Source organism: Cetorhinus maximus, chromosome 1 (assembly GCF_964194155.1).
Source record: "Cetorhinus maximus chromosome 1, sCetMax3.hap1.1, whole genome shotgun sequence".
NCBI classification, from domain to species: Eukaryota; Metazoa; Chordata; class Chondrichthyes; order Lamniformes; family Cetorhinidae; genus Cetorhinus; species Cetorhinus maximus.
In genome coordinates, this window is record NC_135879.1 from 169,125,657 (window position 1) to 169,150,764 (window position 25,108).

At 40.7% G+C, this 25,108-nt stretch overlaps 1 protein-coding gene across 1 annotated transcript in view; it reads left to right on the forward strand.

The window, feature by feature from the left end:
- Nucleotides 1–25,108, forward strand: part of dhx29 (DEAH (Asp-Glu-Ala-His) box polypeptide 29) — a 161,254-nt gene that overhangs the window by 15,337 nt on the left and 120,809 nt on the right. The window contains exons 3-7 of the mRNA XM_078549709.1: nt 12,446–12,559; nt 13,577–13,706; nt 15,649–15,788; nt 23,183–23,332; nt 24,332–24,458. Of these exons, the coding sequence (XP_078405835.1) occupies nt 12,446–12,559; nt 13,577–13,706; nt 15,649–15,788; nt 23,183–23,332; nt 24,332–24,458 (661 nt within the window). The remainder of the gene's footprint in view (nt 1–12,445; nt 12,560–13,576; nt 13,707–15,648; nt 15,789–23,182; nt 23,333–24,331; nt 24,459–25,108) is intronic.

Here is a 25,108-nt window from a genome sequence, read left to right on the forward strand (position 1 = left end):
ACTTAAGGTGCAGATCCAGGTACTTTTTAAAGAGTTTAAAGTTTCTGCCTCTACCACCAACTTGGGCAGCGAATTCCAGACGCCCACTACTCTCTGTGTAAAAAAAGTTCTTCCTCATGTCCCCCCTACACCTTCTGCCACTTATTTTGAATCTATGCCCCCTGGTTCTAGAATTCTCCATCAAGGGAAACAATTTTATCCTGTCCACTCTATCTATTCCCCTCATAATTTTGTACACCTCAATCAAGTCACCTCGCAGCCTTCTTTGTTCTAAGGAAAATAACCCCAACCTATCCAATCTCTCCTCATAGCTACACTTTTCTAACCCTGGCAACATTCTTGTAAACCTCCTCTGCACTCTCTCCAGAGCTATTACGTCCTTCCTGTAATGTGGTGACCAGAACTGCGCACAATATTCTAGTTGTGGCCTTACCAGTGTTTTATACAATTCCAACATTATATCCTTACTTTTATATTCTATACCTCTGTCAATTAAGGACAGCATTCCATATGCCGCCTTTACAACCCTGTCTACTTGAACTGCTGTCTTCATGGACCTGTGTACTTGTACATCAAGATCTCTCACTTCATCTACCCCTCTTAGTATATTCCCATTTATTTTGTAATCCCTGTAACTGTTTGACCTCCCTAAATGTATGACCTCACGCTTCTCTATGTTAAAATCCATCTGCCACTTTACCGCCCACTCCATCAACCCATCTATATCGTTTTGGAGATTATGGCTATCCACTACACTATCCACTACTCGGCCAACCTTTGTGTCATCTGCAAATTTCCCAATCGTGCCCCCTACGTTCACGTCCAAATCGTTAATATATAACACAAACAGCAAAAGTCCCAACACCGAGCCCTGTGAAACACCACTTGAGACAGCTTTCCATTCGCAAGGGCATCCATCGACCTTTACCCTTTGTTTCCTGTTACAAAGCCAACCTTTTATCCAGTTTGCCACATTACCCTGAATCCCATAGGCTTTTACTTTCCTGACCAATCTGCCATGTGGGACCTTGTCAAATGCCTTGCTAAAATCCATGTACACAACATCCATTACACTACCTTCATCAACCCTTCTTGTCACTTCCTCAAAGAATTCAATCAAATTTGTGAGGCAAGACCCTCCTTTAACAAATCCATGCTGACCATCCCTGACTAGTTCATGCCTTTCCACATGACAGTTAATCCTATCTCTCAGGATTGATTCTACTAATTTGCTCACCACCGATGTAAGACTAACTGGCCTATAATTGTTTGGCATTTCCTTTGATCCCTTTTTAAACAATGGAACTACGTTAGTATTTCTGCAGTCCTCCGGTACCTCCCCCGTATCTAGTGAAGATTGGAAAATCATCCTCAGAGCATCTGCTATCTCCTCCCTGACTTCCTTCAGCAGCCTCGGAAACAATCCACCTGGCCCTGGTGACTTATCAACCTGCAAGGATTTCAACCCTTCGAGTACTTCCTCTCTATGACTATCCCGTCCAATATCTCGCAGTGTTCCTCCTGGCCTACTATATCTACGTCCTCCCTTTCCTTTGTAAACATGTAGACAAAATATTCATTCAAAACCCTTCCCACAGCCTCTGCATCTACATACAAGTTTCCATCTTCATCTCTGATAGGTCCCACTTTTTTCTTAACTAACCTTTTAGCATTAATGCATTGGTAAAACATCTTTGGGTTATCTTTAACTTTACTTGCTAATCTTTTTTCATGCCCTCTCTTTGATTTCCTTAATTCCATTTTTACTTCATCCCTGCACTTCCGATATTCGTCTAGGCTATCTGCAGTGCTTAGTTCCTTGTGCCTATCGTACGCTTTTTTTTCCTGTTTGGTCTTCCCCTGTATTCCTCTAGACAACCAGGGAGGTCTAGATTTGGCAGTGCCACTCTTATTTTTGTAGGGGACATGTCAACTTTGTACAATTAGGATCCCGCTTTTTAGTGCTTCCCAGTGGTTTTCCACTGTTTTATGCCCCAGCAGTGCTGTCCAGTCCACCTCAGCCAAATCCCTTATTTCTGCAAAATTTGCCTTCCCCCAGTTCAAGACTTTTACTCCTGCCTTATCTCTGTCCTTTTCCATGGTAATGCTAAATCTAACTGAAATGTGATCACTGTCCCCGATATGGTCGCCAACTGTCACTTCACCCACTTACCCTTCTTCGTTCCCCAAGACTAGGTCTAGAATGGCATCTCCTCTCGTTGGGTTTGTCACTAATTGGTTGAAAAAATTTTCCTGGACACACTGCATGAATTTTTCTCCCTCCGTGCCCCTTATATTGTTTCAATCCCAGTTGATATTTGGGTAGTTAAAGCCTCCTACTATTATTGCCCTCTTGTTCTTACAAGCAGAAATTTGCCTACATATTTATTCTTCTGTCTCCCTTTTCACTATTTGGGGGTCTGTAGTATACTCTTAGTGGTGTGACTGCCCCTTTTTTATTCTAAGCTCAATCCATAAATCCTTGTTTGTTGACCCATTTAGTATATCATCCCTTCTCACAACTGGAATTGATTCTTTAACCATTAGTGCTACCCGCCTCCTTTTTTATCTCCTACTCTATCGTGTATGAAGACTCTATAATAAGGGATATTTAGCTGCCAGTTTTGTCCCTCCTTTAGCCAGGTCTCTGTTATAGCAATGACATCCTGCTGCCATGTGTCTATCTGTGCCCGTAACTCATCTACCTTGTTTGTAATACTCCTTGCATTGAAGTATAAACAGTTTAACCCCGTCAATTTCCCTTGCTGGGCACTTTTTAAACTTTGCTTCTCCTGTAACTCCATGTCTATCACAACGTCCCTAGCTAATGTTCTACCTCCATTTTTCTGATCTGAATCTGACCTATCTGTTCCTACTCCTGGGATCCCATCCCCCTGCCACACTAGTTTAAATACTCCTCAACAGAACTAGCAAAAGCCCCCGCAAGGATGCTGGTCCCAGCTCTGCCTGGGTGCCCGTCCGGTTTGTTCATCTGCCTTGTCCTCCTATTTCTGTACTCACTGGCACGTGGCACTGGGAGTAATCTGGAGGTTACTACATTTGAGGTCCTGCTTGCTAAGTTTCTACCTAGCTCCCTAAATTCTGATTGCAGGACCACATCCCCATTCCTACCTAGGTCATTGGTACCACTGTGGACCACGACCTCTGGCTAATCATGCTCCCCCAGAAGAATATCCTGCAGCTGCTCTGTGACATCCTTGACCCTGGCACCAGGGAGGCAACATGCCATCTTGGAGTCACGTCCACAGCCACAGCCACAGAAACGCCGGTCTGTTCTCCTAACCAATGAATCCCCTATCACTATAGCTTTTCCTTACTTCTTTCTGCTTCCTGTACAGCCAAGCTGCTCGTGGTGCCGCAAACTTGGCGCTGACTCAGACTCCTCTGATGAACCAGCGCCCTCACCAGCTTCCAAAACGGAAAACTTATTTGTGAGCAGGACCCCAGGGGACTCCTCCACTACCTGTCTACTTCTCTTGGACTGCCTGGTGATCACCCATTCCCTTTGTCTCCCAGGCCTTTAAGCTGCGGTGTGACCAACTCTGTGCTATCCATGTAGCTCTCGGCCTCACGGATGCACCACAATGACTTCAACCGCTGCTCAAGCTCTCAAACCCGGAGCTCAAGTCTCTGCAGCTGACAGCACTGCCTGTGCATGTGGTCAGCTAGGACACTGGTAATGTCCATGACTTTGCACATATTACAGGACATGCATTCCACTTGACTGAGCTGCCCTGCCATGTCTTAATTCTACTTCCCTTACATTAACTTTATTCAACTTTGGATTATTTATATTACTTTATTATATTGGCCCTGAAATTTCCCTTTTTTCCTGGCACTTCACAGTTAAATTCAAGTTTAGGAATTTTAAATTAGAAAAGTGTAATATTTTTAATCACCAGTTCCTACTTGCCAAGGCCACTGCTCTTCTTTCTGAGCAAAGGTAGATAAAGAAAAGAGCACCTCCTCCCTTCTCACTGAGCTCCCTCAGTCACCAAACTCCAACTGAAGCTGTCTGCTATAGCCAAGCACAGCACTCCAGTGCAGACAAAGTCAGCATAATAAGATGGCCCACTTTTATACTCTCTGAATCTAGTCTCTGAAAACCTGATTTAGCTAGTTGCAGCTGCAAGCTGAGCCTGTGAGCCCTGTTTTAACGCTGGACTAAAACTCACCTTCCAACCCTAACAGCAACTTTTAACTAAAAGCAAAATACTGCAGTTGCTGAAAATCTGAAACGAAAACAGAAAATGTTGGGAAAATTTAGCAGGTCTAACAGCATCTGTGGAGATAAAAGAGACTTTTTAAAAAAAGGACTCGAAACATTAACTGTTTATTTTCCTCTCCACAGATGCTGTTAGACCTGCTGAGTTTTTCCAGCATTTTCTGTTTTTGTTTCAGCAACTTTTAGTTAATTGCTAAATTAAAGAAAGACTAGACTTTAGATAGAATTTAACCCTTAAACTCCCTCAGTCACCTAACTCCAACTGAAGATCTCTACTGCAGCCAGAAACAGCACTCCAGTGCAGACCTGGAGCCCAGCTTGATAGATCCTAAATTTTAAGTTGTTTGTTTAGATATGTGGAGAGTGGTCACTGAGCAGCCATCGGAGTCAGCTGATGAACTTTTAACAAAAGAATAAAACATTTATTAAACAAGAAAAGATGAACTATATTTCAATACTCCTTCACCCACAACTATACTTTTTTCTGAGGTTTTGTAACTTGTGTTATCCTATCTTATACTTTAATGTTCACAGGTACACAGTCCATGTAAACCGATAGGCACTCTGCGGTCAGACACACACTCCGAAACCAAGTGACAATGTCATCTCAATCAGATGCTATGGATCTCTCATCAACTCCTCCCCCTCCACCCCCACAAAGGGGCTTGTCCCAACATGAGCCAACAGGTCTGACTGAACTCTGTCCTTCACATGAGGGTTTCCAATCTTCACCTTCTAAGAACCCGCTTCTGAATCTTCTCCCGAACAGATGCTTGCTCCCATGCCTTCTGAAAGGGTTCATCTCCAGGGTTTCAAACTCTCCTTCTGATATTCCTCTCCCCTGGGTCACCACATGCATTCAAGCTGTATCCCACGCACACATTCTCAGCGACTCATTTGTCAACAGTACACCACTGCTTCACATGCCCATAAGAGTTACAGACCTTCAGCTGTCTCTTTGGACCTTCTTGCCTTTTGTAATTTGTTCTTGCTTTAAATCTGCTTTCTGCAGCTTTTGTCTTTTTAAGCCTGAAGCTTGGAGCTTTTCTCTTTGCTCCTCACTCTTAACTTCACTCAGGAAAAGGACCTTTTCCAGGTAACTCCCCTTCCCTTTGACTAGAAGGTCTGCTTGGAACTTTCTCCTGTTCCACTCCCAATGGATTTTGGGGTCTTTTCTTTAGTTTGGGACTTGCAATCTGTCACCTTTGTTCCAGTGTCTCCTGGCAGCTACTTTCAAAACCAACTGAACTTGAACAGCTTCCAAATCAAAACTCTTGTTTCTAGTTTCTTTCTGTGTGGCTGTGGGAGGGACCTGGCTCTCTGGACCCCTGTTGCTAGGCAACAGCCCAGTGTCTCTACTCTTGTGTTTGTTTTAATTAGCTTAGAGTCGTAAAACTCAGAAATGCAGGCACCTTTTAAAGAGAATTTAAAACTCAATTTGACCTTTTAACACGCAGATACAGAAATACAAATTAAACATAAACATTAAAGCTAAAGCCCATTCCTAACACCCACAAATACAAATATAACTTATCTCTCTTTTCTAACAATACCTCCTCTTTATCAATCTTTAGTTCATCCAGTTTCTCAATTGCTTCCTCTTCGATTATGACTTTGGCAGCATCTTCCATTGGTAAAGACCGATGCAAAGTACTCATTTGGCACTTAGCCATGCCCTCCAACTCCATGTGTAGATCTCCTTTTATATCCCTAATCAACCCCACCACTCCTCTTGTCCTTTTACTGTTTATATTCCTGTAGAAGATTTTTTTATTCCCTTTTTATGTTGCCATTTTCTTTGTATTCTCTCTCTTTGTCTTTTGACCCCTTTTTCACTTATTTCTCCACCACCACCACCACCCCCCACCAAACTTTCTATATTCAGCCTGGTTCTCAATTGAATTATCAATATAGCTACTGTATTCAGCCTTAGCCTGGTTGACCTTGCTCTGTTTCTTTAATCATTCAAGGAGCTCTGACTATGGTACCCCTCATGGGAATGTACCTCAACTGTACAGGAACCATCTTTTTAATGGCAACCCATTGTTTCATTGCATTTTTTTGCTTGACAACCTTTGATTTCAATTTACCCAGGACAGACCTGTTCTCAACCCAGTGAAATTGGCTTCCACTAATGCCGTTTTCTTGCTCCAGATTGCTCCTTGTCCTTTTCCATGGCTAATCTAATCCTTATGATATGATTATCCCTATTCTCTAACGGTGCTTGTACTGACAATTGATGTGCATACCACAAAACTGCATCCAGCCATGCCTTTTTCCTGGGCGGGAAATGTAAGGTCAAGAAAATTCTCATGAGCACACTTCAGAAACCTTATCCTTTTTTCTGCTCAATAAACTACTATCCCAGTTTGTAGTAGGATAATTAAGTCCCACGTTAACAGTATTCTATAGCTCCTGCAATGTAATGATCCCCTTCTTGTTTCTTGGCTCTAACCAAATAGATTCTGTCCTTGATCTCTCTAGGACATCCTGTCTCTCCAGCACTGTAATGTTTTCCTTAATCAATACTTGCTACCCCTCTTAATGATCTTTCCTGAGCACCTTGTATCTCGGAATATGTGGAACCGAGCCCTGTCCTTTTTTGATCTAGGTCCCCATTATTGCCATAATTTCATATTCTCACATGATTACCCGTAGCTCACCAATCTTATTTACCACACTCCGCGCATTCACATTTATGCATAGTAAACCTAATTTAGACTTATTACTTTCCCTTTCACTTTGATTCCACTTAATACCTTACTATTTCCTACTTAAGTGTTATTTGTGTCTCCCAATTCTCTCTGCACCTTGGTTTCCCTCACTAATATTGCTTTCTGGTTCCCACACTCCTGCCAAGTTAGTTCAAACTGTCCCCAATAGCGCATTGGGAAGGAGTGAATGTTTGTGGATGTGGTGCCAACCAAGCAGGCTGCTTTGTCCTGGATGGTGTCAAGCTTCTTGAGTGTTGTGGGAGCTGCACTCATCCAGGCAAGTGGTGACTATTCCATCACATTCTTGACTTGTGCCTTGTAGATGGTGGACAGGCTTTGGGGAGTCAGGAGGTGCGTTACTCGTCGCATGATTCCTAGCCTCTGACCTGCTCTTGTAGCCACAGTATTTATATGGCTAGTCTAGTTCAGTTTCTGGTCAATGATAACCCCCCAGGATGTTGTTAGTGGGGGATTCAGTGATGGTATTTCCATTGAACGTCAAGGGGCGATTGTTAAGCTCTGGGTTTCAGAGAGAATTTAAGTTGCTGCAGCTGACAACACTTCCTAAACTTGTGGTTATCTGGGTCAGTGTCCTGGAGTTCCCAAATGGAACAAGATGTGCACTCAATGGGTCTGAACTGCCCTGCATACCCCTATTTATTAGACTATCAAACTTGCTACTTAAAAAATAAGTCTCACCAGCTACTCACTAATCAGCTGCCACTCTTATGCCACTTTGTAGGGAGGTTAACTGATATGTTTTTACTTAACTATTATCTAAAAAACCTTAATTTGAAAAATTTGGATGACTTCAGTTTTATCCACTTCCATTTAGATTTTATATGATCTGATTTATTTAAACACAGAAGTTATCTAATTGGCTTTAGTTTTTTAGTGCTTATCCAGCTATACCCTGCTTTAAGTAGTCATGCATAATGTAGTTTCATTATCATGTAGCTGGAAAATTACCGTCAGTTTAATTGTTTTGCGTGCAGCTAGTTCTGTTATAACATACTTTGCCAAAAATATCTGTATTGTGGGCACAACATTCAGCGAATGTCCAGTGGTTGAGAAGGTCTGCAAGTACATTAAAAACTATGTGCGTATGTCCAGGCTCGAAAAGGCATGCAACTACATTAGGGATGCTGTGTACATGTGCAAGGGCTTGTGGAGAAGGCACACCCCTGGCAACTAACTGTGCATGTTGCTGGGTAGCTCGTGAAAGTGCCTAAACAGGCAGTTAACTGCCTATGTCCCTGGGAGTTCAAGAAGGGATGCAACTGGCAAGTTTAATATCTGTGCATGCCAATGGAAATTTTGTGAAGCCACTATTCAACGTGCACGACACGCTACATACATGCAAATGATCAGCTGCGCAGTTGGAAAATGCATCGGATTCCCTATTCATTCTGTCCATAGTGCTTTTGTCTGGTGTTTCTTTACTTTGTTATTTTACCCTATAAAATGTGAGTGCAAGATGGCTAGTAAATGACCATTGTATGGCAAGGGCTCCTCTACCGCCAAAAGAAGAGGCATACCATCGCTTCGGAACAGAAAGTAGAAGCACTATCGGGTGATGGCTATGGTAAGAAGGCAACTGCCATTGCAAGTTCACTTGGCCTTCTGTTAAGGACTGTGCACCATCAAGAAGAACATAGATAATGGTTAGTGGCCAAAGTGCAATTCCTCTAAGTACGGCAAAGATTACCTGAAGTTAGTGCAGCATGTTAGAAAGTCTGGAATGATTATTGAGTGTTTGGATCGAGAACTAGAACCAAAGGAACATGTATGTTATCACATGACTATCCAAGAAAAGGCTGAGCTTGTTTAATGACCTGAAGCAACAAGTAAGTGAGTGTTCTATTATTATCAAGTTGTAATGCAAGCGTTAAGTGGGCTGATAGAGTCAAGAGAAGCCATAGCCCACATGAGCACCAGGATTCAAGCCAGCTGAAGATCAGTTGACTTTGCTGGGTGGCAATGCAGAAGGTAACTTTAAGGTAAAGTCTCTGCTCGTGTACCACTCAAAATCCACAAGCAATGAAGGGTTACAGCAAGGCACACCTTTGTGTGATTTGGAGGACAAATAAGAAGGCTTGGGTGGCAGTTTCTTTTCCCCCAAGTGGATTTCAGAGCATTTTTGCCCAGCTGGGTAAAGGAATATTGTGCTCAGAACATCACTTCTAAAGCTTTGCTACTTCTGGATGATGCCCCAGGACATCTTTCAAACCTGGACGGCCTCTGCAAACATGTCCGTGTGGAGTACATCCCTAAGAGCACCACATTCTTGAACCAAACCAGGGATCAAGGTGTTAATCGCCAAGTTGGATATGTTGGCCTAAATCGATTGCAGTTTAGAAGAGAGGTGAGCTTATTGAAACATATAAGGGCCTGAAAGGATTTGACTGGATTCTGAGAAGATGTTTCCCCTTGTGGGGGAGACTAGAACTAGTGGACACAGTTTTAAAATAAGGGCACTCCCATTTAAGACTGAGATGAGAATTTTTTTTTTTTTGAGGGCAGCAAGCCTGTGGAATTCTCTTTACCAGAGAGCTGTGGAGTCAGGGTCATTGAGTATAGAGTTTGACTCTCCTGTTAGCCAAGAATCTAAGGGTATGAGATTAAGAAGGATGTTCTTATCAAATGATGGAGGAGGCTCAAGGGGCATCTATGTGAGAGTTTTGCATAAATCATCAGGAGATTATTGAAGGAAAGCTGATGGTATGGATGTGGCTACAACATCGTTTAGGCCATTAACAATGAGGCAAATGTTGGGGAGGAGATGGAGGAGGCTCAAGGGGCATCTATGTGGGAGTTTTGCATAAGTCATCAGGAGATTATTGAAGGAAGGCTGATGATGTGGACGTGGCTACAACATCGTTTAGGCCATTAATAATGAGGCAAATGTTGGGGAGGAGATAAAACAGTCAACTATATAGTGTATGGCAGAAGATCTTCCCTGAAGCCGTTCACAACTGTTTCTGTGATGAGCAACTTGAATCCATTTGCCAAGGCATAGCTATGGCCAACAAGGTAGGATTTTCTGAAATGGACCAAGTTAGCATTGAGAAGTGCTGGAGCCCCACAGTGAAGCATTAACCAGTAAGGAACTGATGCAATTTGAGCAGAAGTGAGCTCTAACAGAGGAAAATTAATACGAGGAAGAAGCGTCATAAGCATTGTAACACATATCAGAAGCTATCAGGCTAATTCAGGGAGCATTAAAAATCTTCGAAGATAACGATCCTTCTTTAGAAAGAAGTTTAAAAGAGCCATCAGCTGCTACAGGAGCATTGGAGGAGACCATTCAACCTTTCAAACCTGCTCTGTCATTCAATAAGATCATGGCTGATCTCTACTCTACTTTGCTGTCTGCTACTCAGAACATAACCGTTGGCTCCCTTGTCTATCAAAAATCTATCTAACTCAGCCTTGAATTAATTCAATGACCAAGCCTCTACTGCTTTCTGGGGAAAATAGTTCCATAGACTAACAACCCTCTGAGAGAAAACATTTCCCCATATCTGTCTTGAGAGACCTCTTACTCTTTTTAAAAAAAAAAACTCTTTCCTAGTTCTGGTCTGTTCCATAAGAGGTGACATTCTCCTGGTATCCACCCTATCAATTCCCCTCAAAATCTTATTGTTTTCTGTGAATACTAAACCTTGTGTGGTATTGGGGCTGGAAGTCTTGGATTGGGAATGCTTCTTTGATGTAAATAGCTTTGCTTTATTTAGTAGTTTTTCAGGAACTGATCAGCTTTAAAATGAGGTATTGGTGTACTAATTGTGAACAAATCTAAAATAAATAGCCTCTATATCCTCCTTTACAATCTGGTTATAAGTTTTTTTTTAAACTAGTACTTTGTCTCTAAAACAAAAACAGAATTACCTGGAAAAACTCAGCAGGTCTGGCAGCATCGGTGGAGAAGAAATCAGTTAACGTTTCGAGCCTTCACGGCCCTTCGGCAGAACTGAAGCATAGTTAGGAGAGGGTGATATTTCACCCCTCTCCTAACTATGCTTCAGTTCTGCCGAAGGGCCGTGAAGGCTCGAAACGTTAACTGATTTCTTCTCCACCGATGCTGCCAGACCTGCTGAGTTTTTCCAGGTAATTCTGTTTTTGTTTTGGATTTCCAGCATCCGTAGTAGCTTTTAGCTTTTTGTTTTTAACTTTGTCTCTAGGCCTGTTTTGCACAAATACTGATATGCTTAGTCCAATTAAACTTTTAATTGCTCACCACCTAGCTGAAGCAAAGCCCTAAGTTTAGAGAGAGAGAAAGAGAAATACCAACCCATCACTTAAGCTGCTTTCCTCTGATATACTTGGATTTTTTCTTTCTTCTATTGAATGCAACCGCTCTGCTCTGAACTGTTTAGCTCTTTATACCTGTTGGCCTTGCTCTGCTGCTGCTTTTATACCCACTGGTCTCTTGTGTTTCTGTTGCTGGTCTCGTTCTGCTTGGTCACCACTTTTTATATCCGCTGGTCTTCCCTTCCCCTCCCTATCTCTTCTAAACATGTTATTTCCAGGAATATTTTGTACCTAGTCCTGCCCTTTTATTGACTTCAATCTCTGTTATCACCACAACATCACATTGCCATGTTTCTGTTTATGGCTACAGTTCACCAACCATATTTACCATGCTTTTGTGCTTTTACATGCATGCACGGTATACACTGAATTAGGTCTTGGTGTACTCCCTCTTAGTCTGACCCCTTGTAATATCCTGCCCTAGTTCTTAGTTTAGTGCTATCTGTCTTTCCCAAAGCTTGGCACACCTTGTTTCTCCTTTCTAATGCTATATCCTGGTTCCCATACCCCTGCAAAATTAGTTTAAAGTTTCTCCCACAGAACTTGCAACCTGCCCCTAAAGGTTATTGGTCCCAGCCCTATTGTGGTATAACATGCCCAGTTTGTGCAGGTTCCATCCCCTTCAGAAGCCTTCCTAATGTTCCAGGAATCTAAAGCCCTTCTCCCTGCACCCTCTTGCCATGCTTTTATCTGCTCTAAGCTCCTATTCTTTACATGCTAGTGTGTGACACGGGGAGTAATCTGGCAATTACTAGCTTTTGAGGTCCTACTTCTTAGTTGTGAAAGAACAGACTATACCCTGCTACCTTATTTCCTCACACTGGAGAATTGCTGTCAAAATACAGATGATTAGCCTGCTGTAAAGCACTTACATTTGTTCCAGAAAGTATAGATATTGTGTTTGCAGCATGACGCTATCAGACATTCATAGTGAGGTTGTGTTCTCATATACTTATTGTTCAGTGCCAAATAATATCTTGTCACATTGACATAGTACTGGTCACCTTTTAATTATGGAGACCAGCTAAAAAGTGCTTTGAATGTTGTAAGGAACAATATCAAATCTGGGGAAGAAATACAGATATTCTTGAGGCACATAAATGCACCTGTTGATGTGTTAACACTTAGTAAATGAAGTACGACTAAAATTAACATTAATTATTTCTTAAAGGTGATCATTAAGCCTGAACTGGAACAAAAAATTATAAGGTTGATCAACCAATTCAAAACGCAACATAGCAAATCAGGAACCATTTCTGGAAGGCTCACAGCTAAAAAGTTGCAGGTAATGCCATTTTGCTCATCACTTGGTAGAATTTCAGGAGCTTCAGGGAGTCTGGTTTGTGCTTGCAGTTAATACAAAGTAAATTATTTCCTATCTAGATGTCTATAAATATGTATGATCGCATGTGTGAATAGCTGCAATGATATGTTCTGTAAACATGAGGGGATTTTCCTGCACTTAGTGCAGCAAAGTTGCAGGCCATTGAATTTGAAATTTATTTGTAACTTTGCGATAGCTGTCCCAGCAATGACATTCCCCTCTTCTTCCTGGGAACACTAATGCACTTATGTTTGCTAGCTTATGATGATGTCAAATCAGTAGCAATAGGAAAAAATATATAAATGATTACTATAAGGCAGTATGAGTTAAAGTGAAAAAGGTCAAACCTACGTTTTTCCAGTGGCATACTTTTAAAAAATTTCTTGAGAGCTTTCAGGCAACTGCAGGCATGATGTCACGTTATTGTTTGTTGAATTAAAGAAAGCTGTGATGAAACTTGAGACAGACTTTTGCAGCATAGAAGATTTGTTATTGAAAGACACAAAAGCAAATTGCAGGTTTATTTAATTGTCAAGTGCTGTTTATAAACACTTGTTGAGTATTTATGGCATATTGACGTTTGGTGCTTTGGGGAAAATGACAAATATGACTGCATTGTGTGGGAAATGGGTGATGTAAGTATTGCAGGGAAGTGGGAAGTTTGTTACAAAAACAGAAGATTCAGGCTTTTAGTCGTCTACTGATGGTTATGCAAGGAATAACTTTGCTTAAGGCAGCAAAACATTCTTGGGATTCACAGGAAGTTTGACCCATAGAGTCTAAGTTTGCTTCTGTAGTTTACAATATCTAATCTTTTAATCGTGGTGTCCCTTTCAATTCTGACACTTATTTCTAAATATTACCACAAGATTATGAAAAGTTCAATTTAATTGTAAGATTTGATTTTCATGCTGTTTGCAATGGTATGGAATAGTTCTAAGTTTAAGTGGACTTACTAACTGACTGTTACTTGTGCAGGACCTGTACACAGCTTTGCAAGGATTTTCCTTTCGTGCAGAGGACATTGAAGAAGCCATGAAAAATACTGTCATTTATGGTGGGGACCTTCATTCTGCTTTGGACTGGTTGTGTTTAAATCTTCCTGATGGTAAGTTGTTTGAACAGAAATTTGTTGTAGCATTTGTTGTGGATTTTTCTCTGAATAGGTAAGAATGAATAGTACTTGCCATTTTCGCTTCCAGAAATTAATGTTCCCTCTTCAATCCTAGTGAAAAGTCATTGATCTACAATGCTTCCTTCCACAGATGCTACCTGACCACCTCGTTATTTCCAGCATTTTGTTTTGATTTCAGATTTCAAACATTCACTGTATTTTGCTTTTGTATTCCAAAATATATTTTCCTTATATAACAGTCTATCATCTGACTTGCAATAAGCACCACTTTATAAAATCTGCTAATATAGTCTTTTACGAAAATGCATCTAAGGTCCATTTCCTTAACCATAACTTAACCTTTACAATGTCACCTTTGCTGTCACACATAATCATGATCAAAATTCTAGTCAAATATTTTGTAATTGGCTCAAGTTGGAAAATATTTTACTTAACTAAAACAACTAATCTATTGGAAAGTAGGCGGTATTTTATAAAATGTAAGTTGTCAATAATGAAATTGGTGGTAGTGAAGGTAATGGCGCATTGTTTAAATACTTTGGGGTTACAGTGCCTCTGCATTGTCTTTATGGTGAAAGGGTGGTCAGTTAAAACATGTAGTGCTTAGATATAGTGGGAATTGTCATTGTACAAACTGTAGGCAAAGAATGGCTAACAGTAAAAGATTGTTAAAAGGTTAGTTAGGCACTGGAAGTTTAGGAAAGGCAAATTACTATAATGTAGTGCTTCTCTTGTTTGGATAGTCCAATTGTTGTGACTCAGTTTGCATTTCCCAGTGTTATTTGGTGATTATTGGAGTCCCAAGTATTTTATAATATAACTTTGTACATCAGGGAGGTGCAGGCAAATTGGTTGAAATTTTTTGAAAGTTTGATTCATTTTGAGATACCATTAAAAAGCAATGAATGCAAGCATCTCTCCATGACTTTTAACAGCATTACTCTCTGTGAATCCCCGACCAACAGCACCTTTTGAGGATTACCATTGGTCAGAAACTTAATTGGACCAACCATATAAATATTGTGGCTACAAGAGCAGGTCAGAGGTGGGAAGTCTGTAGTGAACAGCTCACTACCGGACTCCCCAAAGCTTGTCTGCCATCTCCAAGGCACAAGTCAGGAATATGATGGAAGACTCTTCACTTGCCTTGGTGAGCCCATGCAACAACACTTTAGCTCAACACCATCCAGAACAAAGCAGATTGCTTGATCAGCACCCATCCACCGCCTTAGATGTTCACACTCTCCATCACAGGTGCACAGTTAGTGTGTGCTATACACAAGATGCACTGCAGCAACTCACCAAGGCTTCTTCAGATCTTCCAAACCCGTGACCTGTACCACCTAGAAGGACAAGGGCAGCAGATGCATGGGTACACCAGCACCTACAATTTCCCCTCCAAATCACACACAATCTTGTCTAAGCAATACAATTACAATGGCCTTGGTTATAATTAAAATTGAACTGAACAAAGTGATTATTCTGTTAAATTCCCTAATTAGGCTGTTTCATTCCATATTTTGTTTTATTTATTATGTGTGCTTTCTATTCACTGAGGTTGCAACTTTGTACAAATGCCCTTGTGACCTACAACCGCCCTTGTGACCAGCTGTCTTCTGCTATGTCAAAACAGTAGATGAGCAATCTACTTCTAGACTCTGCTAGACTTAACTGGATATCCGGAGGCAAAGAAGATCTTATGGAGAAGAATAGAGTCTGTGTTCAACAGGTCCCTTTGGACAAGTTACATTCAGGAGCTATGTATGCAGGGAATTGTGAATGTAATCCTAATATCCTAATGCCGTGACGCATCATGTGTGCTTGTCAGTTATTCATTACAATAATTTAAATTGGAATAATTTCTAATTGAATTGGGATGATATTAATTTAGAATGACATGTAACTTTTATTCAAGACACGTTACCTGATGGATTTAGTCAGAAAATGCAGCAAGAAGAGATTAAGACGAAGCCCAAGTTTCAGATGCCTATAAAAGCTGCAACAAAACATGAAGTATCTGAGGGTCAAAGGAGTGATCAGAAGCCCCAGGCCAAGGTGAGAATATGAATCTTTTGTTGGTTTAATGTTTTTAGCAAAATGAATGGAGATTTGCCTGATGATGACGCACTGCCTTTATCTCCCTTCCCTCCCTAACCCAGCACCTCGGTTCTTACTTCATGGATGTGATCTTAATGCACTATTAATTCAGTATGCTGCTATTTTCCTCTGTTTTTGAAAAAGAAAAGGGCCAATTCATCACTGCTGAATTTAATGTGTGGTGTCTGTGTGTGTTTATTGTTATGATGTGGCAGATGTGTACCAGGTGCACCAAACCCACAAGGGAAGCTTGGTTGCATTATCATAATGGTTTTGCAATTTGTATTTATTATGTGCGCTAAATTCAGAAGTAATAAGTCCACCAAGACCTTTAGAGATTTTTTTAAAAAAAATTAAAATATTTATTAACAAAATAAAAGATGTCAAACACATACATAAGACTACAACTGCTATAATAACTCCTAAAATTCCTAATTAATCTGATTCCCAGTTATACTCCCTTTAAGGCAACGGTCCGAAATAGATTTTAGATTTAACACAAACTCAAGTTAACACGCTACCTTGGACAGTGGAATTCCAAATGGCTTTTCCTCAACTCCAGTTTTGTGCGACAGCAGACTCGAGCACAAATGCTGGAGGCTTCATTGAGGCTATTTCACACACTCCTGTTAGATCTTACATGGCCTTCTGACACAACCTTTCGTTCTCCTTTATATATGTTTCTCTCTTTTTAATATGTAAATTCTATTGTTCCATATGCCTTTGAAACTGTATCTTCCTCATAATATAAAAACTTTCATGTTGCCAATATTGTCAGTAACCTTTGGGGAAAAATAAACACATTCCTTAGCCTTGCTTATCCGACGAGTTGTAAACAGACTAAAATCCTTTTGAAATCCAAATAGCCCTTCATTTATCTAAAAAAGATGCTAATTCCCTTCATACTTTACATGCTAAGCCAGCATCCATGTTTACTCATTAGTCTGTCAAGCACCTAGCTGCTTTTGATTTAAAGCTTGCACTCTGTTTGACTACAAAATGTAATTGAATCACACATTGACACAACTATACTTACCCCCATAAACCTGCTTCACAATAAACCAGAAAAACATTATGAAACTTATGATACTTACATGACATTTGTTAGATGTTGAAAGAGTTGCTTAATTTTTGGGGCACAGATACAGTATTCAAAGCTCATATGTAGGTGGTCTGTCATGCACCTTTGGTGGCTTGATCTGTCCATCTCTTGAACAATCTCAGCTTTATTAAACTGCTACTGAAGCATGTTGCCAGTGTTTAATAGCTTACATTACTTGTGATACTTGCCACAATTGATATGTTTGGCCTGTGCCCCATGAGTTTTGGTCACTGCATCACAGAAGAATATGATTGCACTATAGAAGGTTCAGAGGAGATTGAGCATGTTGCCAGGAAAAGAGAATTTTATCTGAGAAAGATCGGATGGGATGGGTTTATCATTGTTGGGAACACAGGATGCTGAGGGGAGATTTAATTGGGGTGCATAAAATTATGAAGAGAAAAAATAGAGTGGATAAGATGGAGCTGTTATGTGAAAGGGGAGCTAAAAAGCCATGGGCATGGATGTAAAGTAATTGGTAGAAGAATTAGAGGAGAATTAGGAGTATTGGGCAGACCCACAGTTCAGAAGTGGAGTGAGAGAGTGAGGCCAGTCCAATGGACTGCCTGCATTCTGAAAAAATCCGAGTGTGACCTCACAGGGAAACAGGTAAGTGGTTGGCGAGCATTTTTCTCATTCACTTTTCAAAACTTGGGAAATTTATTAGTAATGGTAAGGTTTTTAATTAGTTTTAAGGTTTACTAGCAATAGTAAAGCTTATTAGGATTTATAGATTTTATTAATTATAATTTAATAAATGCACAAAGATGGCAGGGCAGGTGATGTGTTGCACCTGAAGTATGTAAGTGCTGAAGAACACCAGTGTGATCCAAGGCAACCACATCTGCAGTAAGTGTCTGCAGGCTTCAGCTCAGAGACAGAGCTGGAGGCCAAGCTACTGACACTGCGATGCATCAGAGAGGGGGAAAGTTACCTGGACACTTCACTGCAGAAGATAGTCAGGCCCCTTCAGAAATAGTCATCTGATTTGGTCCATGGTCAGGGACAGGAGGGTGTGACTGTGAGCGAGGTAGGTAAGGGGATAAAGAAGGTAGGATTGGAGGAACCTCAGCCCTTGCAATTGTCCAACAGGTTCAAGCTCCTTGCAGCTTGTATGGATGAGTGAACTGACCATGGCATCAAGGTATCAGAAGGCATTCAAATTGGGGGAGTGAATAGGAATGTAGTGGTTGTTGGGGTTAGTATAGTCAGGGGGGAAAGAAACAGTTCTCTGCAGTCAAGAGCGGAAGTCCAGAGGGCTGTATTGCTTGCCCAGTGCCAGGATTTGGGACATTGCTTGGCTGGAGAGGCACGAGGGTGGTAGAGGAGATCATGTGAGAGGAGATGTGGTAAATCAAAGGGAAACAGCAAGGTAATTGAGTAGGGTAGCAATTTGGGTAATGATAACCAGAGTGACAGGAAGAGACAGATTTTACAAACTTAAGATTGCTTCAGCAGATAAGACCAGAAATTGCAAAAATGGTTTAAAAAAAAGTCATGCGCATAGCATTCATAACAAAACGGATGATTTGTTAGCACAGAAAGAAATAAATATGTATGATCTGAAAGCCATTACAGAGAAATGGTTGCAAGGTGACCAAGGCTGGGATGATTTTTTTTAAATTCATTGGGATGTGGGTGTCACTGGCTAGGCTAACATTTATTGCCCATCTCTAATTGCCTTTGTGGTGGTGACCTGCCTTCTTGAACCACTGCAGTCCATGTGGTGTCGAATGGGACCTAAACATTCAAGGGTACTTGAAGTTTCAGAAGGACAGGAAGCTGCGAAAAGATGGTGGGGTAGTTCTGTCAATTAAGGATGTCATTAGTACAGTAGTGAGCGATGGCCCAAGCTTGCAAGAGCAATATGTAGAATTGGTTTGAGTAGCGAAGAGACCTGAAAGGTAAAAGGTCAATTGTGGGAGTAGTTTATAGACTTCCTAACAGTAGTTACACTGTGGAACAGAGCATACAGGAAGAAATAAATGGGGCATGTAAGAAAGTTACCGCAACAATCATTGGCAATTTTAACCTTTGTGTAGATTGGCAAGGATAGCCTGGAAAACTACTTCATAGTGTATTTGGGACAGTTTCTTAGAACAAAACGTTCTTGAGCCAACCAGGGTGCAGGCTGTTCTAGACCTGGCAATGTGCAATGAGACAGGATTACTTCAGAACTTCATGGTAAAGGAGCCTCTCGGCGACAGTGATCATAACATGATCAGTTTGAAGGGAAGAGGCGTGTTTTTAAATCTAAATAAAGGTAACTATAAGGGTATGAAGGCAGAGCTGGTTAAAAGGTAGGATTGGAGAGATGCAGTGGCAGACTTTAAGGAGATATTTAATAACTCTCAGCAAAGATTTATCCCTGTGAGATCCTTTTTGATAGGAAGACTATTAGACCTAAAGGCTGACAAGTCCCTTGGACCTAATGGCCTGCATCTAGTGTCTTAAAATAAGTGGCTGCAGAGATAGCGGAGGCGTTGGTCATAATCTTTCAAAATTCCTCATCCTGGAAAGGTTCCTATCTCCAAGAGAGATGGTTAGATTCTCTCTTGTTGGAGATGGTCATTGCCAGGCACTTGTGTGGTGTGAATATTACTTGCCACTTATCATACCAAGCCTGATTGTTGCCCATGTCTTGCTGCATATGGGCACGGACTGCTTCAGTATCTGAGGAATCGCGAATGGTGCTGAACATGGTGCTGAACGTTGTGCAGTCATCAGCGAACATCCCCACTTCTGACCTTTATGATGGAGGGAAGGTCATTGATGAAACATCTGAAGATGATTGGGCCAGGACACTACCTAAAGGAATTTCTGTAATGATGCCCCAGAACTGTGGTGATTGAACTCAAACAGTCACAACCATCTTCCTTTGTGCTAGGTATGGCTCCAAACAGGAGAGATCTTTTTCCCCCTATTCCTGCTGACTCCAGTTTTGCTGGGGCTCCTTGATACCATGCTCGGTTAAGGCAGTCACTCTCGCCTCACCACGTTTGTACCGAGGCTGTAATGAAGTCAGGAGCTGAGTGGCTCTGGTGGAACCCAGATTGAGCATCATTGAGTGGGTTATCTAGAAACCTTCTTCGATGCATGGCAAATGGTGCGGTCAGACAAAACAAGTGTTGCTTGGAAAGTTGAGAGTTGTTAATCTTTTGGCAAAAGTGCTTGTTTTGGCAATAAAATTGTTTTCACAGCATTACATTTGGTCTCGGGCAACAATCACAAATGACCTGACAAAGATAAATGCATGATCGATAGTCCATAATTAGAGGTTTTGTGCGAGGGGCAAAATTGGTGCAAGAAAGTGCTGCTCTGTAAGTTAACCAGTGGGTTAGCTTAGCCAGTTTGTCAAGTCTTCAACGTTTTTAACTCTTAAGCTATTCATTCTAGCAGATCTGTTGTTGCATTGCTCATGGTGGGTCAGAGGTTTAGTAAGAAGATGGGCATTGTGCCAACTAGTGTTACTAAGGGCAGTATTGGGAATAACCGTCTGATCTCGTAACATTGGGAAAGGGGTTGTGGCCTGGAACTACTTGAGGGAGTCCTGGATTCTGGAAGCATTAGAAAGCGAGGTTTTGGGTCTGGCTACTGGGTTATAGGGAAAAGGGTTCTGGAATCATTGACAGAGGGGGCCTAAGATTTTTCTGGGACAATTGGGGGAGCAGTCTTGGAATTTTGAGAGTACGAAGGGGTGCGGTCCTGGCATTTGGAGATATTGGTGGTTTTGACATCTGAGCATTGGGAAAGGATCCCAGGTTTTGGAAGTAGAAGGGCAGCATTCATCAGGGGTGGCTTTTGGATTCAGGGGAATTGGGGAGATGGTTGTGAGGGGAAGTATGTGCAAAAGATGTGAGGTCAAGTAGAGCTGCACGAGCTGCTGCAGGGAAAGCTGCTTTTTCCACCACGAGTGTCTTGTATCTGCAGTGTGTACTATTTCAATTTGCTTAGAAGTTTTGAAAGGTGGGGTAGTACTGTTGGGTGCTGGTGGCAGTTCAGTATAGTGCTGTAGTGCTGCCACCAGCATTGAGAAGCATTTAGGTGGGTGGGGGTTGCAGACCCATGACACTGGGACCTAAACTACATTTTGTCCTGATGAAAAATATTATGTAAGTTGTAAGAATGATTCAGAAGAGAATTTTGTAAACTGTATTTTCTGCAACTGCATTTTTAACGGTAATGGAGGCCCACAGAGTGAAGAAATCCACCTTTTAGCAATGGTAGCTTCTTTCTTCGCTTTCTGCTGGGACTGTTTCCAGGTCAAGATTCGCCATATCACATGGACCAGTATTACTACTTATCCAAGAAAATTGCAGTTGATCCCTTTAAAATTGATGCAAATTCTGAAATCCTTTTCAAACATTCTTGAAAAAACACAATTGCAGATTCCGCAGACCTTTAAAAAATAACAAATTTTCTTCATTGTACTGCTTCTGGGTCAAAGGTTGTTGCACTTGAAACAGCACTGAGGGGGTGGTAAGGGCACAATGTATTCTGGGATGGGGATCTCAATGCTTGCATCGCCAAGAGTGGCTTGGTAGCACCACTAATGATCAAGCTGGCTGCATCCTGAAGGACACATCATCCAGCATCGGCCTGCATCATTTGGAGAGAAGGAATTTGAAGGAAAAATCCACTTAACCTTGTCATCAGCAATCTACCTTTTTCAGATATTTCCATCTATGATCATATTGGTAGAAATGACCACCTCAAGTTCCTGTGGAGACTAAGTCCTGTCGTCACACAGAGGAAACCCTCTGAGTCTATGGTGTTGTTTGGCACTGTGCTAAATGGGATACATTAAGAATAGATCTAGCAGCTCAAAACTGGGCATCCATGAGGTGCTGTGGGCCATCAACAGCAGCAGAATTTATTCAACCATAATTCATAACCTCATGGCCTGGCATCTCTCTCACTCTCTGCCATCACCAGGGGATCAATCCTGGTTCAATGAGGATTGTAGAGGTGCAGCACTTGTCATAGCTAAAAATATGTGCCAACCTGATGAAGTTACTGCACAGATCTGCATGTGTGCTCAAAAATGCAAGCAGTGTGCTGTAAACAGACCTAAGCAATCTCACAATCAGTGCATTAGATTAAAGCTCTGCCATCTTGCCATATGCAGTCATGAATCGTGGACAATTAAACAGCTGATGGGAGGAGGAAATTCCATGAACATCCTCTTCAGTGGTGGTTGCACCTCGCATATCAGTGCAAAAGACAGTGCTGAAGCGTTTGCAGCTATCTTCCACCAGTGCTAAGTGGATTATCTGTCTTAGTCTTCACCAAAGGTCCCCACCATCACTGCTAGCCTTCAGACATTTTAGTTCACTTCACGCAGGATCAAGGACCGATACAACAAAGGATGTGAGCCCCAACAACATCTTACTGTAGTGCTGAAAACTTGTGCTCCAAAACTAGCCGCACCACTCGCTGATCCACCCTCTTCTACAGGGCAATGTGTAAAATATGCCCAGGTATTTTGTGAATGCAAAATACAAGATTAATCCAATCCAGCCAATAACCGCCCCATCCTATTAGGCAATTGCAATTTTTCAAACAGCCTGTTTTTCTGAAGATGTGACAGATACTTAAAAAAAATCAGTAATAAATAATCAATAATAAATAACTGCTGAAAGTGCAGCTTTTAATTGTTATGCATTTTGCTGTCTTAAATGTGTGAATCTAGCTTTTTAAATAAAAATAAATTATTAGCTAAATTAAGTATGGAACTATTTGTAAACTATACTACACAGGAATGGACTATTCAGCCCAATCAGTGTGTGCTGGAGTTTATGCTCCGCTCAAGTTTCCTCCTTTATTTCCTCATCTAAATGTCAACTAAATCTTCTATCCCCTTCTCCTTCATAAACTGACCTAGCAACAATTGATGCTCTTGTTTGCTCCTTGTGGTAGTGTGTTCTGCATTCTCGCTACTCTTTATTGGTGAAGAAATTCCTCTGCATTCTCTATTTGCATTCTTGGTGAATGTTATGCTGTTTACCTCTAGGGTTGCTCTTCCCTATAAGTGGAAACATGCTGTCTAATCTATCTAAGTGTTTCATAATTTGAAATACTGATATCAGGTCACCATTCAACTGTTTTTTATGGTCATATTCTCTCAGTTCCAGTGTTTGTACTGTAAGAGACAAATATCTGATTCCTTAATTATTTTGTAAAAGACAAAAGGTTGACATTTTTGAAGTGAATGGTAAGGAACTTGAATGCGATATTCTCTTGTTCATAGGCAGCCGAAAATCAAAGCACACAAGTTAGCATGAAGGAATGGATTTTGCAATATGCTGAAAAAGCAAATAATAGCGGTGACGATGACAATGGCGATCAGGGTAATGAAATACCTGAGGCGGCTTCTGAAAAGGAAGAACATTTTGATCCAGTGAGTATAAAAGTAATTTTGACCTCGCTGAAGAAGCAAATTTGGAATGTATTTATGTCTGAAAAATAACTTCATTTGACTGGAAAATGGAAGTCTTTACACGTTGTCTGATTTCCTCATTCTTCTGTAGTACTGCAAGTTGAGCTATTACAAGCAACTTTAAATTACAATGGCATTTGCAAACTGGCAAAATCTGAGGTACACTTTAAAGCAGAAAAAAGTAAATCAAACATTTGGTGAACTGTTTAGAATGATGTACCAAACTATAAGAGATTTTGTTTAGTTCTTGCAACTAGCCTGGTCATTGATTAGCTATCACAACAAATTGGTCAAAAATATTTTCTCAATGCATATTTCTGTATTCTAAGATTATGAATATCTCTTCCAAATTGCAATTTATTTGAGTTGTATAGTAGATTGTAATGTTAAACATAAGGCAGTTGCCTTGTAAGTATCTTCAGGTGATGGATCTTGGAATTGCCTCTATTTCTTCTTTCTCATAATTTTCTTCCTCCTTGAAGATATTGAAAGACCCCTTGATGGGTTACAGTTCTGTCAATGGCAAGTGCCCTCAAGTATCTCAAGTTCATATCAATAATGGTATCGTGTGAAGTGAATGTCAGCAGGCTATTTGACCACAGGAAACATCATAATTAAGTTTGATAATGCCTTAATAAGCAGCTTTTCCTTAGTCTATCTAGCCCAGGAGCCTTGACCGTGATTTGTAAGGGACCTAATAGGGTGCTGTCTGAAATCAAGTAACAGAATAGTTAAGTGAGTTAATTTTCCTGTGGTTTCACCTCCCTCAGGAAAAGAGAAATTTCAGAGAAGTAGTCTTCTGGTTAGTTGGAAGAGGTGGACCTTATGCTTTTTCTTCTTTCTTAATATAATTTCCTAACTCTCTATAATTGCATATGTTTAACACGAAGTATTGCGGTGCCAACAAGCTTAAGATCTTTTGATGGCAATTCAAGTGAATTTCATTTTTTTATTCAACAGAACGATCTTTACTTGGAACTGACAGCAAAATTACTTGATACCAAAGAGCGGGCTCTGTCCTTTAAACAGAGCAATAACAAACATGCTCACAGAGAAGCAGGTGATAGAATTAAGATACTGCAACAGGGTAAGGACATTGTTCCTCTGTTTAACTGATGTTCTAGAGTTTTGATCAAAGTAATTTCAAAGGTTAATTGTTATGCCATTAAAGTAATCATGTGCTGGAAGGGTGAGAATCAGGATAATGTCCGACAAAAAATGGCTTTCTGATCACTTCTGATCCTTGCGTTGAAGATTATGTACATCTTGACATTGTAGAAGTTAAATCATAAGATTTCACAGGATGAGGACTAGCAATTGAGATTAGATGATACTTGTGATTATGCAAATTTAATTACAATCACAGTTGCAAATTATGGAAATCTGGAATACATTTTAAAGTTGTGAAATATTATAAATAATTTACTAAACCTGTTCTGACAAATAATCTGGCCACAGGTTAGCTGTGAAACCAAACTGGTCAAAAAATATTTCTGAAATGTGAAGCTCTGGAGGAAAGCATTCTGTAGAACAGTTGTGCATATCTCTCCTCTAAAATGCAATTTATTTGATTTCAATAATAGAGGTGTTTGTTTTTTTTTAAAAACAAGGCTCTCTGCTGATTCAGTGGGTGTTAAAGATTCTATGGCATTATTCAAACAACAGGGAAAATGTGATTTAGGAATTTTGGTGTCTATATTAAGTTAAGCAATAACAAATCTAACAGTCATTGTTTCA